Consider the following 15721-nt stretch of genomic DNA (forward strand, 5'->3'; position numbering starts at 1 on the left):
CAATATGCATGTATTTATTTATTTAGCTTCATAATCCTCTTAAAAAATACAAATAAATCATAGACATAAAGTAGTACTTTTTTTCACCCCTTAACAGCTGAATAACAATGCAACGTTCAGTGCCGTAGTGATATTGACTGTTTCTGTGAATATCAGTTCATCATAAAGTCACTGTAAACCTCCATATGATTCAGCCTTTGAAAGAGATTAAATGAAGCACACATTAAAATTACAAATAAGAAAAATAAAAAGTATGCTGTTCAGTAGTACTACGGTAAAGGCTTAGCGGGAACCAGATATCAATGGGAATCTAATATAGATTCCACTTGTATACAGTTGATTAAGATTGTAAATGCACAATATGCCACCAGAGGTCAGCATCAGCTTTCTGGCAATGTACTGGAGCTGTGTTACTGAATTAGCTTTTGTCAGCGTGTGTGTGTGTGTGTGCGTTTACAGAAAGGGACATTTGAATTTAAATATTTAAAGACAGAGAGTCACATTTATTACTAAACAGCCAGAACTCTGAAGCTGAAGTGTGCATGTGACGGCCTGCGAATGGCTTTCTTACAGTTTTCTCTGTGTAGTAATATGGAATAAAGGTGAAAGTGTATTACCTTTATGAAAGTTACTCATGCCATAAAATGCCCTGTTCACACGTGTACAGTATTTGTCATCTATGACTGATTCTGCAACCAGTATAAAGTAGCATTCATCTCATCAATGACTGTGACAAAACTTTCATAATGTTCTTGCTTAGTGCTGCTTTAATCTGGGAGTAGAACGCTGCTTTTCCATGGGTGGTGTACGCAAACATAGCAGAATCTTGTGCATGATAAAAAAGTAAAAGATCTTTTGAAAAAGCGTGTCTCTAGACCTTGTGTTTTTCTAAGAGATGCGAAACGGATGCACACACTAACTGAATGTGGCACTGATAGACATGAGGGCAATGAAAAAGAAATCACTGTTGACTCTTGAGCTCACTAAGGCCCAGTTCATCTGCCGTATGAAAGACTGTTATCAGAAAACTCCTGCCGTCACGGCTCACTGTTTTCATCCAAACACAACAAGACTCTGTTGTGCCTCTGGAAAAATAGAGAAAGAGAATTTATATCACTCCATTATCACTGGAAAATGACCTCCCATACTCAATCAGTGGAAAACAAAGCAGCTCATATAATATTTAATATTAAACAGACGTTTCAGCATTGAATGCAGATCAGTCTAAAAAGAAGCTGTGATAAAATGACAATGATGAAGATGCACTGATCCACAAACACAAACAAAAGCACTTCCTATAAGAACTCCTTATTTAAAGGGGTCATCGGATGCCCATTTTCCACAAGTTGATATGATTCTTTAGGGTCTTAATGAAAAGTCTATAATATACTTTGGTTAAAAATTCTCAGTGGTAATGTAAAACAACACCCTTTTTACCTTGCCAAAATCAGCTCTGCAAAAATCATCCCATTGTGGTCGAGGCTCCTTTAAATGCAAATAAGCTCTGCTCGCCCCGCCCCTCTCTTCTCTCTGTGGAGTGACCAGCCTGTTTACTTTAGTTGCATTTAGCCGCTAAACTTGCTAACTAGCACATTATTAGGAAAGGTGATCACAATGATTCATAAAAAAAAATGCTTATACTCACTTCTGCTGTAAGTGAAGCTGGATCACGAATGATTCTCGCAAACATAGACGGATATATGTAGATCGGGAGGCGCATTCCCTTCACAAACAAACGTAATCCACTGCATGTTCAGCGGCTCAGATGTCGCAAGTAAATGACGACCACTATGTTCATTATTACATCCAGCAACACAACACCTCAGTCGCTCAATTCTTGTCTAACTTACATGTACAACTTACAAAACATGGAGGTCGGACTGTTACAGCTGATCTGAGGTAAGACGCTCATGTCAATCAACTATTGTGGGAGCGGCATCTGAGAACGGCTCGATTTGAAAAAGGGGATATTATTTTTACAGATTAATTAAAAAACACTGCATGGATTTTTATCATTATAGGGTAGATTTGTATACACTGACAACACACATTAATGTTCAAACAACATGAAAAAGTGAACTTAGCATCCGATGACTCCTTTAATCAATCTTCTCTCTTCCTGTACTTGCACATGTTTCACTTCTGCTCTTGTTTGTGTACTAATATATTTTATAACTGAAACCTGGTATCGTGTACCACAAGTATTAATTGTTTTCTTCTTTTTTTCAAAATGTTTTTTTTTTGTTGTTGTTGTTGTATCCTAATCATGGAAAGCAGTGTCATACATTTATTTTGTTTTTTTCATTTATTTTTTTACGGAGCTTGTCATTGTCATTAACATACGTCAGATACTTCAATTAAATTCTATTTTAATTATTGTCAAGCTGAATAATCATAGCTGTTGTTTACAACAATCAAATTAGCATCAAATACAAAAGCTAGTAAAAGACCAGTAACTACTACAAAATATAAATACACAACGAAATGACCACCCTATGTTCTCAGTGTTATGAGCTGTTTTGATGTAATCAATCATTTTAAACTTTTAGAGTTGTCAGCAGCGTATTGTCTTTAATTAGTGTTTTCTGTTGTTGTTTTAATTAAAAGCTGCTTCAGTAGCTGCATTGAACACAACAATATGAAATGTAATACATGGCTAAAATAGAGTGTGCAATTCAGACAAATGTTTTTATACTTTTGTTATTGATTTCATACACCAATTTATCTGTGATAGTTCTAAGCCCACAGAACTTACCCATAATGCCCTGCTACAAGCTCACACAGCTGGTTAAATTTTAAAGTCTTTTAAAGCTGTGTGTGTGTTCTGTAATATACCTGTGTGTGAGTGTGAGCTGGTGTCACACGCCTGCATTGGGCCGCTGAACTCCAAACGCAGTGATGAAGACATTAACGACGACTATGATGAAGATGCAGGTGGTTGTGATGTTCTCTAAGACATTCAGTCTGAGATGTGTTCTCTCGTCATTCAGGTTCCACTTCACTGCAGTCAGCAACAAGAAACACAGATGCAGTCAGACTATAGCACTGAACCCACAGAACAACCCAGTGTAACTCACATCTCCCCAACCGCTTCATCCTGTTACATCCTATGTCTCTAGCTCATTCAGGGCCGTCCGCTCATCATAGATTAGTTGTGGTCTGACAGAATGAAAGTGCTCTCTGCTGACGACAGATGCATTATCTACCGGAGCGCTGACTGCAGCAAACAGCCTTTTAATCAGGACCCGTGAGATCAGGATGAAACACACACGACTCTGTTTGATTCACTGTTGAGCCGTCAAAACAGGTAAAGGTACGCTGTGAATGTATTTTTTATCTACACAAAAATACAGTATGTAGAGAACAGAGAATTGCTTTTTTGATTTTTACATTTTTTAATCCATATTTTGAATTATGCATTACATTGAAATCTGTCTGTTAATTTAATGGAAAAAGTACCAATTTTTAGTGCATAGAAAATTGTACAAATCATGGTGCAAGAGCATTTCCCAGAATGCTCTAATCTTCCCCAAATTTTAATGTCAGTATTTCTGTTTAAAAGGTGACCTGAAAACAATACCATTTTGGGCATTTTATAGTGCATTATGGCAAAATGAGATTTAATGACTGTGTTAGGGAAAAAATAGACATAATTAGTCCAAAAAATGAGAACTTAAATATAATGATGTGTTTTTCAGCTTGACATACTGTGTGTTTGGCCAATTCAAATTCACACTCATAAGTGGCAGTCAATTAAATGCTTTTGGATCCTCACATTCATGTATTTAAAGGAGAAGTCCACTTCCATAACAACAATTCACAAATAATTTACTCATCCCCTTGTCATCCAAGATGTTCATGTCTTTCTGTCTTCAGTCGTGAAGAAATTGTGGTTTTTGAGGAAAACATTTCAGCTTTTTTCTCCATATAATGGACTTCATTGGTGCCCCAATTTTGAACTTCCAAAATGTAGTTTAAATGCAGCTTCAAAGGCTCTAAACGATCCCATCTGAGGAAGAAGGGTCTTATCTAGTGAAACGATTGGTCATTTTTTTTGGAAAATAAAAATTTGTATACTTTTTTAAGCACAAAAGCTTGTGTAGCACAGGCTCTGTCATGCACGTTCACGACGCTACGTACTATTGAATCATGTCGAGAGGTCACGCGGAACTACAGACCCAGTGTTTACAAAGCAAATGCGCAAAGACTAAGAAAGTGCAAGTAAGTTTGTGAACACTGTTTACAAACAAAAAGGTACAATGATGTCCTCCTCTCAAGTTGTAGGAAATAAGATGGAGTTTTTGGCCATACTCAGTACACAGACGATGAACTTACACGTGATTTGTAGTAGTGATGGGAAGTTCAGATAATTTCGGACCTTTGAGTCTCGTTCTGCAAAATGAACAAATCTTTTTTCGAATCATTTTGTTCATTTTAGCAAAATATAATTAAAATGTTACGTGTTACTTCCCTAACACATCTACTGCTTACACAAACGTTGATCACACTACAAACAAGACAAAACTATAATGCTACAAGAAACAGAAAAGATTCATTCATTGTTTACCTGGGTCTTTAGTCTATGATTAGCTCACCTCACCTCTTATCTGACAAGTTTTCGTGTTTGAGTCGTTCATTCATCACGTGACAACGTGAAGATGAACGAACGACTCAAAAAACCTGAAGTCTCGAAACAGGTGAACTAATTCCTGTACAGAACCTAATAGGATGTTGCGCATGCGCGACTGAACGAATCACTCCCCGAGACAACTCGTTTGTCCCGAGTCACATTAAAGATTCGTTCAAAATGAAAGAATCGTTCAAAAACGACCCATCACTAATTCATAGCATTGTGGACGTGCATCCCAGAGCCTGTGCTACACAAGCTTTTGTGCTTAAAAAGTATACACATTTTTATTTCTCAAAAAAAATGACAGATCGCTTTGCTAGATAAGACCCTTCTTCCTCAGCTGGAATCATTTAGAGCCTTTGAAGCTGCATTTAAACTACATTTTTAAAGTTCAAAATTGGGGCACCATATCAGTCCATTATATGGAGAAAAATCCTTCACAATTTCTTCACAACTGAAGACAGAAAGACATGAACATCTTGGATGACAAGAGGGTGAGTAAATTATTTATAAATTGTTGTTCTGGAAGTGGACTTCTCCTTTAATAAACTTGAATAATGGCATAAAAACAAGCTCCAGTTTGCTCACACACAGTGTTACTCATGACATGTATGTGAATGCCATAGGGCAAAAGGCAGAGTGTGTGTGTGTGTGTGTGTGTGATGGAAAGACTGTATGTCTTTCTGCTGAAAGGGAACTGAAAGGCGGTCACATCACGCTTGGCTGGTTCAGAGAGAGACGGTGGGGTCAGCGGGTGCAGAACGGAGGCTCTGGAGGGTCAGTGTGAATGAGGAAAAAAAAAAGGAAAGACAGACAGAGAAAAAGGTTCTGCTGATATGTAGGTCAAAGAGAAAGAGAGCGAGCGTATTGTGATGCCATTGTCATGTGGTGCTCCTCTAATCCCAAACTCAAATTGCGTTTCACAGAGTGTTCCTGAAGCAGATGCGTGCTTACGGCTCCAATAATCTGAATGGGGATTCTGTGAATTCACTCAACAATTCAAATAAGAAACGCCTCGTGGGAATCTTTGTGCGGAGATTGAGAGGATGCTCATTTGAATATCAGATTAAAATGGTTTTGGTTTCATAGTTAGTCACTGGGAGATACAGTACGTGGTGCTGCTCTGATGACTCTTTAAGCTGTAAGTCTAAAAACAAAAACCCCATATTAACTCATTCAAATGAACCCTTCCTGCTCTCTGTAAGATTTATAACAGAATTTAAGACTGAGATACACAACAACATCATTTTATATTCCATTCAACACTGGATTCACACTCCATCTCTCTTTGTCTTCTCAGATAATAAAGTTTGTGATCATCTATAGAGATGATCAGATTCTATGACTTACTGTGACACTGCTTTGAAACAACCTGTATTGTGCAAAGCACAATATAAATACATGTGCCTTGACTGTTGATCTTGTATCAGTGACAGCAGAGAGACATTTTGCATTTTGATGAACTGAAATGGATTTTTGATTAAACTTCTGTGACTGACATAGATGACAAAGATATCAGAACAGATGTGTCTCACTACAGAGCACTTTGTTTTCCAGTGCTCAGTCTCTGTCAGACGATCAGTGCGAGACACGACAGGCCTCTAAATCACTTCATGACGATGGGAGTGCAAAGGGTGTGTCAGTCCATAAACTAAATGATCATGTACATCCAGTTGGATGTTATGGCAGAATAAGCCCTGACAGGGTGATCATCAGGACCTCGACATAAAACAGATGGGGCTCATATTGCCCTGAAGGGTAAACGACCTCAGACATTTAAGGGATAATGCATAAATATACTATGTATTACAAATAAATAATTATGTTCAACATTAGTTGAAATTGTACCTATTTTTAATGTTATAATCCATTACAGTGTAAAAAACAATCATCATGTGACAAGATGAACCTTACAACAGTATTTCAGTACTGTTAATGCTGGATTTATTTTGCAGTAACTGAGGCGCAAAACGGTAGCAGTTGTGTTTGTGTGAAACCAGAGAGCATGTCTGTGGTGTGATTTGATGGCTTTATATGGCTGGGAATAATGTTGTTGCTCCTGTGTTCTATCAGGTCCTGGGGCTCAATGCTTTCCAAGTACTCTTAGATCCTCTGGGTACACAAGCCTCTGTTTACACCAAAGACTGAACTGGTCCTGGCTGCAGTTCGATCCGCTTTATCAGCAAATCTGAGGGCTACACTATGACCTCCAGAAAACGTTTTATAGAATTGACATAATGTAATCCTGAGGTTGATGTGGTTAAATCTTCCACTGCAAATAAAAAGCCCTCAGGGTGTTTGGTAAGTAATGTTATGAATGGTTTTGGACTTTTTTCAGCAGATTGCAAGCCACACTAATGACAGTCTCTTGTCTTGATGCCAGTATTTCTTCTGTCAATATTCCACTGCGAAGTGAATGATAGCAATGGGTAAAAGAGTAAAAACAGAAATAAGACAATGATCTTCAGCAAGTTCAGTCAGGGGAAACTATTTGACACAAGCCGATAGATCCTTGACATGTAATCTGCTAGCAATAGTGGTCTATTCTACATGGTGCAAGCCACTGATATATCTTCAGCCAATCAGCTTCTAAACTCAACATTTAAACAGTGTGCTTCAGTGTTGGCAGTAAGCAGCAGGTTATCACAGCTCCTCTAACACCCTCCTCCTCCCCAGCACCACCTGTCTACATCTGCCACGGTGGACGTGATCAGTAAGTGCATAACACATAACACTCTCATGTAACATGCTAAAAGGTGTCACGACTGAATTATTGTCAGTTCTGGATTAAGTGTTACACCTACGTATGTCACCTGTCTGAGGATTTAATAAGTACATTTCAGAAAATATAAGTAGAGTACAACAGGGCTAAAGGTTTAGGAAGTGGTCGGTAAAAAGCCCCTGGAAGAGATTAAAAAATTTGATACCATGGTCTGAATACCTGATTTTGATTTTATGAGTGCTGCGGGGTCATCGGATGCAAAGTTCACTTTTACATATTGTTTGAACATTAATGTGTGTTGGCAGTGTATGTACACATCTGCCTTATAATGATTCAAATTAAAAATTCATGCAGTGGTTTTTAATTAATCTTTAAAAATAATATCCCCTTTTTCAAATCGAGTCATTCTCAGATGCCTGTCAGTGTGGTGTCACACCCACAGAGGCCGCTCCCACCATAGTTGATTGACATGAGCATCTTACTTCAGATCAGCTGTACCAGTACGACCTCTTTGTTTTGATGCCAGAGCAGGGATGAAAGTTAGACAAGAATTGATTGAGTGACTGAGGTATTGTGTTGTTGGATGTAATAATGAACATAGTGGTCGTCATTTACTCCCGACATCTGAGCCGCTGAAGATGCAGTGAATTACGTTTGATTATGAATTGAATGCGCCTCTCGATCTACATATATCCATCTATGTTCATGCAAATCATTCATGATCCAGCTTCACTTACAGCAGAGGTGAGTATAAGGAGTTTTTTATGAATCCCTGCAATCACCTTTCCTAATAATGTGCTAGTTAGCAAGTTTCGCAGCTAAACACACTAAATGCGGCTGAAGTAAACAGGCTTGTTACTCTACAGAGAGAAGAGAGGGGTGGGGCGAGCAGAGCTCATTAACATTTAAAGGAGCAATCCATCAGATTCCATCTGATTTTGGCAAGGTAAAAAGGGTGTTATTTTACACTACCATTGTGAATTTTTAACCAAAGTATATTATAGACTTTTCATTAGGACCCTAAAGAATCATATCAACTTGTGGAAAATGGACATCCGATGACCCCTTTAAAACAAATGCATCTTTAGCCCTGCTGTACCCTCGTAAACCAGGTGTGTGTGCTCTCATTCACCTATGAAGATGAGCAAGATCCCCACTAACACTTGCAGACAGAGCGACAGGCTGATGAGGGTGATCAGGGCCGTGTACAGGGTGAACTGGGGCCCCTGCTCCAGCACGGCCTTCAGCTGTGACGCGTTAGCCATCAGCAGAGCCACGTCCAGCATGCTCTCTGCCGCGCTCTTCTTATTGGCGTAGTGGTTCATGTTTAGAGGAGCGCGCGACAGGGCAAGACTGTGAGAAACCTGATGAGAGAAACATTGAGAGAGAGAGAGAGAGAGAGAGAGGACCATTATCATGCTAAAGCCTCTTTAGTAATATTAGGACACACTAATCCTATACCAACTACTGAACGACTTTCCACAGAGTATTTTTCATTCACTGAAGCCTCTCCCACAAGCCTAATTTTCTGGTTTTCCCTGCTTTTATACTGACTATAGTGTGAGTGAACTATAGTGCTTTGTAGTCTCTCACACATGTGAATACTTGTTTTGGTGAAGAATAACTTTTACAGTTTGTTTAATGATTTTAATGATGCAAGGAGCTCTGTAATTCTCATGTGTCTCAAAGGCAGTTTCTCAGCTGCCATAGGAGTGATTGGAAATCTGTCAAATCTGAATACAAGTTTTTGGGAGTTTTGGGATGAATCAAATTCTCACCACAAGAACTGTTGTTTATCATGTAAACAGAGTTTGAATATCAACCCAGCGAACAGTGCACACCTTCACAGGCGGTAGAGGATGAGCTAATACCTTATGATTTGATTTATAGTGAATTGTAAAGCCCTTACTGAGCACACCAAATTTACAGTGAGTGTCGTAATTTATTGAGCGTCATAATCTGACTGAAGAATTTTTCTGCTGTTAAATAGCATGAAGAATAACGAAGAGAGAGAGAGAGAGAGAGAGAGAGAGAGAGATAGTGCTGACTCTGGCAGTTCTCCTGATTGTACTGACTGAGGACTCAATTACTGCTCTTTCTTGACTAGTACGCTCAGAGCCCTGAAGGATTCTCCCTCATGTAAAGTAATAGCATATCTCATAGGTAATATCATAACACCAGTACACTGTAAAACCGCAATGTAGTTCAGTAAAATCTAAATTAACTATGCATGAATGTGCATGTGTGTGTGTGTGTGTGTGTGTGTGTTTGTGTCTACACAAGAAAGACTCATGACATGTTTGTTGTAATGTTGTACTCTGTTTGTGTAACGGAGTCACAGAAGAATCCGGAGGCGTTGGATCCATTTGCAACAGCTTTATTAAACACTCAGACGTAAACAACAAGCTCGGGTCAACAACGGCGGACAGGTGTGGTGAAGGTAAATCCAATCGGGTAGTCAAAGTCCATGCAAGAGGTCGGGGCCGGCGGCGATCAAAGGGAATAATCCAAGGGGAGCGCGAGGGTCAATAAAAGGCAGGCAGCAAAGGTTCACACACACGATAAACAGTCCGGTTGGCAACGAGTAGGCAGTCCGAGAAAAGAACGCTTAGGATTGATAGCATGACTAACAAAACTTCGCGAAGCGCCAGCCCGCGCAACGCTGTAAAATAGCCGACAAAGGGGAAGTGAAACGGGAGACCCGGAACCGGAAGTGGCAGTCCCAGGCACGGAATTATGGGAAAGGTAGTCTCTAGAACTCCGGTGAGGGTTCCCGCTGGTAGGGGATAGAGGGAGCCACAGAGACTGTCCGTGTGACAGAGCCCCCCCCCTGCGAGTGCCTCCTGGCACGAGGAGGTAACCGACGCCGGGGTCTCCCCCTACGGCGGGGACCTGGTCGATCTGGGTGCGATGTGTGGTAGTCGGTGAGTAGAGAGGGGTCGAGGATGTCCTCAACCGGCACCCATGACCTCTCCTCAGGGCCATAGTCCTCCCAGTCGACCAGGTACTGCAAACGACCTCTCCGGCGCCGGGAGTCCAGTATCGTGTTGACTCGGTAGACCTCCTCTCCATCGATGATCAGGGGGGTAGGTCCCTGCGGGACGGTCCCCTCTAGGTCCTCCACTCCTCCCGGACGACCAGCGGGCTTCAACAGAGAGATATGGAAAGTGGGTGAGATACGATATTCTGGTGGGAGTTCTAATCTGAATGATACAGGTGTAATCTGACGACTGATCTTAAACGGACCCACGTACCTGGGACTGAGCTTTTTACAGGGAAGACGGAGGCGTAGATCACGGGTCGATAGCCAGACCCACTGTCCAGGTTCGTAGGGAGGGCCCGCCTGGCGTCTGCGATCTGCCTGGGTCTTCGTTCGACGGATTGCCCACTGTAGGTGGACATGGGCACGATTCCAGGTCTCCTCGCTCTGCTGAAACCAGGAGTTGACCGCCGGTAATTCTGAAGGCTCGCCGGACCAGGGGAACAAGGGAGGTTGAAATCCTAGAATACACTGAAATGGGGTTAGGTTAGTGGATGGCTTACGGATGGAGTTCTGGGCGTATTCGGCCCAGAGGATGAAGCGGCTCCAGTCCTCCTGGTGGTCCTGGCAGTAGGAGCGTAGAAACCGGGTCAACTCCTGGTTCAGTCTCTCGGCCTGTCCATTGGCCTGGGGGTGGTAGCCGGAGGTGAGGCTGATATTGACCCCCAGCAAGCGGAAGAAACTGGACCACAAGTGGGAGGTGAACTGGGGGCCTCGGTCGGATATAATATCCTCAGGCAAACCGTAGAAACGGAAGACTGAATTACATAGCGCCTCAGCCGTTTCCATAGCGGTGGGGAGCTTGGGAAATGGGATGAGGCGACACCCCTTGGAAAATCGGTCGATCACGGTGAGGATGGTGGTATGGTCGAGAGAGCTGGGTAGATCTGTGATAAAGTCTACGGCGATGTGGGACCAAGGTCGCCGGGGTGCTGGCAGGGGCTGCAGTAGGCCGGCGGGTAGTTGACGAGGGGTCTTGGAGGTGTTACACACTGAACAATTCTTAATGAAGGAGATCACATCCGTGCGCAAAGAAGGCCACCAGAACCTGTTGTGCAGCAGCTGTATGGTAGCCTCTATCCCCGGGTGGCCGGAGCTTGGGGTCGAGTGAACCTCGGAAAGCACCCGGGTTCGCAGATTGAGGGGAACATAGGTCAGGTTTTCGGGACAGTCATTGGGGGGCGGATCCTGGGTGTGTCCTTCTGCGATCTCCGTCATGATGTCCCAGGCCACAGGGGCTACAATGACGGACGGGGGCAGGATGGACTCAGGCGGTGACAGGGCGTGGTCGGGCTCGTGAATACGTGAGAGAGCGTCTGCCTTGGTATTCTGTGATCCTGGCCGATAGGTAATTTCAAAGTGGAAACGAGTAAAAAAGAGCGACCATCTGGCCTGTCGATGATTCAAGACCTTGGCTGACCGAAGATACTCTAGATTCCTGTGGTCCGTGAGTATGGTGAAAGGATGGCGAGCGCCCTCCAGCCAATGCCGCCACTCCTCGAGTGCAAGTTTGATAGCCAACAGCTCCCTGTTGCCCACGTCGTAATTCCTCTCTGCTGGGCTAAGCTTGTGAGAGAAGAAGGCGCAGGGAACAGTCTTGGGGGGAAGTCCCTGTCTCTGCGACAGTACAGCTCCGACGCCGGTACTGGAAGCGTTGACCTCCACGAGGAAGGGTCGGCTAGGGTCAGGATGATGGAGTATAGGAGCCGTGGTGAACCTCCGGCGGAGCTCCTCGAAGGCCTGGGTAGCGATTGGAGACCAGGAGAGACGAGTATCACCCTTCTTGATCATCGAAGTGAGTGGAGAGGCTACTGAGCTGAAGTTCCGGATGAAGCGACGGTAGAAGTTCGAAAACCCCAGGAAACCCTGTAGTTCCTTAAGGGTCTTGGGTCGAGGCCAGTCCCGAACGGCAGTGACTTTGGACTCGTCCATAGCGACCCCTTCTGGACTGATGATGTATCCCAGGAAGGAGATGCTCTGTTGATGAAACTCGCACTTCTCCTGCTTGGCGTACAACTGGTGCTGGACGAGTCGCTGAAGCACGGCCCTGACGTGCTGGACGTGTTCTGAGTAGGAGTCTGAATAAATCAAGATGTCATCTATATAGACGATTACCCATCGATTTAGCATGTCCCGGAACACCTCATTGATGAAGGCCTGGAAGTACGAAGGACTATTGGCCAGTCCGAAGGGCATCACCCGATATTCATAGTGCCCCGAGGTAGTCGAGAAGGCTGTCTTCCATTCGTCTCCCTCCCTGATCCTGATGAGATTGTAGGCCGAGCGTAGATCTAGCTTGGTGTAAATCTTAGCTGTTCTTAACTGCTCCAAGGCCGATGGCACCAGCGGGAGAGGATAACGGTACTTTACTGTGATGGCGTTGAGTGCTCGGTAGTCAATGCATGGGCGGAGGCCACCGTCCTTCTTCTTCACAAAGAAAAACCCGGCCGAGGCTGGTGAGGTGGAGGGTCGGATGAAGCCCTTGGCGAGCTCTTCCTGTATGTATTGGTTCATGGCCTCGGACTCAGGCTGCGAGAGCGGGAAGACACATCCTCTGGGTGGTAAAGCTCCCGGGACTAGATCTATGGCACAATCCCCGGCGCGGTGAGGAGGTAGATGGGTGGCCTTGATGGTGCTGAAGGCCTCGAGAAGGTCCTGATATTCCTCTGGAATGATGCTCCTGGGACTATGGAGCTCGGGGGAAGCAGTGAGTTGTACGGCAGGCTGGCTGAAGTGAGGCTGGCAGCGGGAAGACCAGTGTGTAATTGTTGCTTCTGACCAGGAGATGGTGGGTTCATGTTGGTGTAGCCAGGGGTAACCGAGGATGAGAGGTGTTCGGGGTGAGGTGATGATGAAAAACCGGATGGTCTCCTTATGCTGAGGTTCGGTGTGGAGAGTGAGGTCCCCTGTCGTGTGCTCTATCCGTCCTGTCCCTAATGGTCGCCCGTCGAGGGCGGCCACTGCCACCGGGGAAACACAGGAGAGAATGGGCAGATGATTAGTTCTAACGAAATCAGCGTCGATGAAATTACCGGCGGCGCCGGAATCAATCAAAGCGGTGGTATGAACAGACAGGTCCTCAAAGCACAGCGTCACGGGAATCTCACAACGATTGAGGTGTAATCTGGTTGAACTCACCGAGGCAGGTGGACGAGGAGGTCGAGTGGGACAGGTGGATCGGATGTGTCCCGCCTGTCCACAGTACAGACAGAGGTTGTTCCTGAGACGCCGCTCCCTCTCCTCCGCAGACAGTTTGGTCACACCCAGCTGCATGGGTTCCGGTGATGCCATGGGGATTGAGGGGGAAGGAGGAAATGCGGTGAACGCTCGGCTTGGCTTGCGGGCACGCATGACGTTGTCTACGCGGATGGACAGCTCTATATACTGGCTGAGAGACAGGTTCTCATCCCGACAGGCCAGCTCCACCTGTAGGTCCTGCTGTAATCCCTTACGGTAGTGAAGCTTGAGGGGTCCATCGTTCCAACCGCTCTGCGCCGCCAGCGTGCGAAAGTCCAGTGCGTATTCCGCCGCGGTGCGACGTCCTTGCCTCAGGGCCATAATCTGCTCCCCAGCCTCGCTGCTCTCTGGGCTGGGCTGGAAGACCTCCTTGAAACTCCGAAGGAAGGCGGCGAAAGAGGGGAAGGTAGGCTACCCGAGATCCCATACTGCGGTGGCCCACTCCAACGCCTTCCCAGTAAGCAACGAGCACACAAACGCAATCCGACCCTCGTCGGTGGGGTAAAGATGTGGCTGCTGGTTGACAAACAGTGTGCACTGCAGGAGGAACCCCTTGCACTTGCCTGGTGTACCGTCGAACTTTTCGGGGAAGGCCAGTCGGGGACTCGCGGTGACTGGAGGTGCGGCTGGGGGCGGGCTGGCAGTAGGAGGAGGTGCTGCCGGCGGTGTAGCGATCTGCAGTCCCTGTACGGCCCGCACTAGCTGCTCGGTTAGGGCGGTCAGATGCTCCAGTTGCTGTTGATGGCGTGTCAACATTGTGGCCTGGGCGGAGACTTCGGAAGCGATCTGACCTGCTGTCGCTGGATCCGTCGGTGGCAAAGTTTTCTGTAACGGAAGAATCCAGAGGCGTTGGATCCATTTGCAACAGCTTTATTAAACACTCAGACGTAAACAACAAGCTCGGGTCAACAACGGCGGACAGGTGTGGTGAAGGTAAATCCAATCGGGTAGTCAAAGTCCATGCAAGAGGTCGGGGCCGGCGGCGATCAAAGGGAATAATCCAAGGGGAGCGCTAGGGTCGATAAAAGGCAGGCAGCAAAGGTTCACACACACGATAAACAGTCCGGTTGGCAACGAGTAGGCAGTCCGAGAAAAAATGCTTAGGATTGATAGCATGACTAACAAAACTTCGCGAAGCGCCAGCCCGCGCAACGCTGTAAAATAGCCGACAAAGGGGAAGTGAACCGGGAGACCCGGAACCGGAAGTGGCAGTCCCAGGCACGGAATTATGGGAAAGGTAGTCTCTAGAACTCCGGTGAGGGTTCCCGCTGGTGGGGGATAGAGGGAGCCACAGAGACCGTCCGTGTGACAGTTTGCCTGGACTTTCCTTGAGAAAACATCACTTTTAATCACAACAGAGCAGTAATGGATAACTGAATATGCATGTATACTGAATGATTTTCGGAATAATAGTCAAACTCCATTACATATGTGAAGTGAAATGAATGGGTGTCGTCAGAATGAGAGTCCAAACAGCTGATAAAAACATCACAGTAATCCACAAGTAATCCACACCACTCCAGTCCATCAGTTCACATCTTGAGAAGACAAAAGCTGCATGTTTGAAAGAAACAAATCCATCAAGACATTTTTTTTTATTATGAAGTTGTGACAAATTAAGAAATGACAGTAGACACACATACATTACAGAAAAATTAACAAACAACAACCAGAACAACAGTGACACCAACCACAAAAAAGGATTACTTCAAAAGCAAAGATAAATATATGAATAAACGTAATGTTTCCACAGCCGATATATAGAGAAAATAAAATTATAATAATAAGAATAGTAAGAATAATAGTAATAATATTAATGTGCAAATCTATTATAAATGATAACAATGACACACCTTAATATCTTATTTGAAGTGGATAGGTTATTGGAGGCAGTAGGTTATTGGTACTAATAGTTAAACAGTGAATAAGGGATTGAGAGAAAAAAATGATATTATTAATATACTATTGTAATCCAATTTGTACAGAAATTTTATAAATATAACTTATTTAGCACTTGTTACATTAAACATTTGTAACAAGTTCTGTCATTACAAACGTATATAAAGTGCAACTGCTATTTTTAGTTAATCAA

General features: G+C 44.2%; 1 protein-coding gene across 1 annotated transcript; it reads right to left on the reverse strand.

Moving 5' to 3' along the window:
* Nucleotides 1-2858: 2858 nt before the first annotated feature.
* On the reverse strand, nt 2859-8696 carry LOC127169854 (ninjurin-1). The gene is made up of 2 exons (XM_051117513.1): nt 8485-8696; nt 2859-3001 (listed from the first exon to the last, which is right to left on the reverse strand). The coding sequence occupies exons 1-2, from the start codon at nt 8675-8677 to the stop codon at nt 2859-2861; spliced, it is 336 nt and encodes a 111-aa protein (XP_050973470.1). The 5' UTR covers nt 8678-8696.
* Between the last annotated feature and the right edge of the window lie 7025 nt (nt 8697-15721).

Source organism: Labeo rohita, chromosome 8 (assembly GCF_022985175.1).
Source record: "Labeo rohita strain BAU-BD-2019 chromosome 8, IGBB_LRoh.1.0, whole genome shotgun sequence".
Classification (NCBI taxonomy): domain Eukaryota; kingdom Metazoa; phylum Chordata; class Actinopteri; order Cypriniformes; family Cyprinidae; genus Labeo; species Labeo rohita.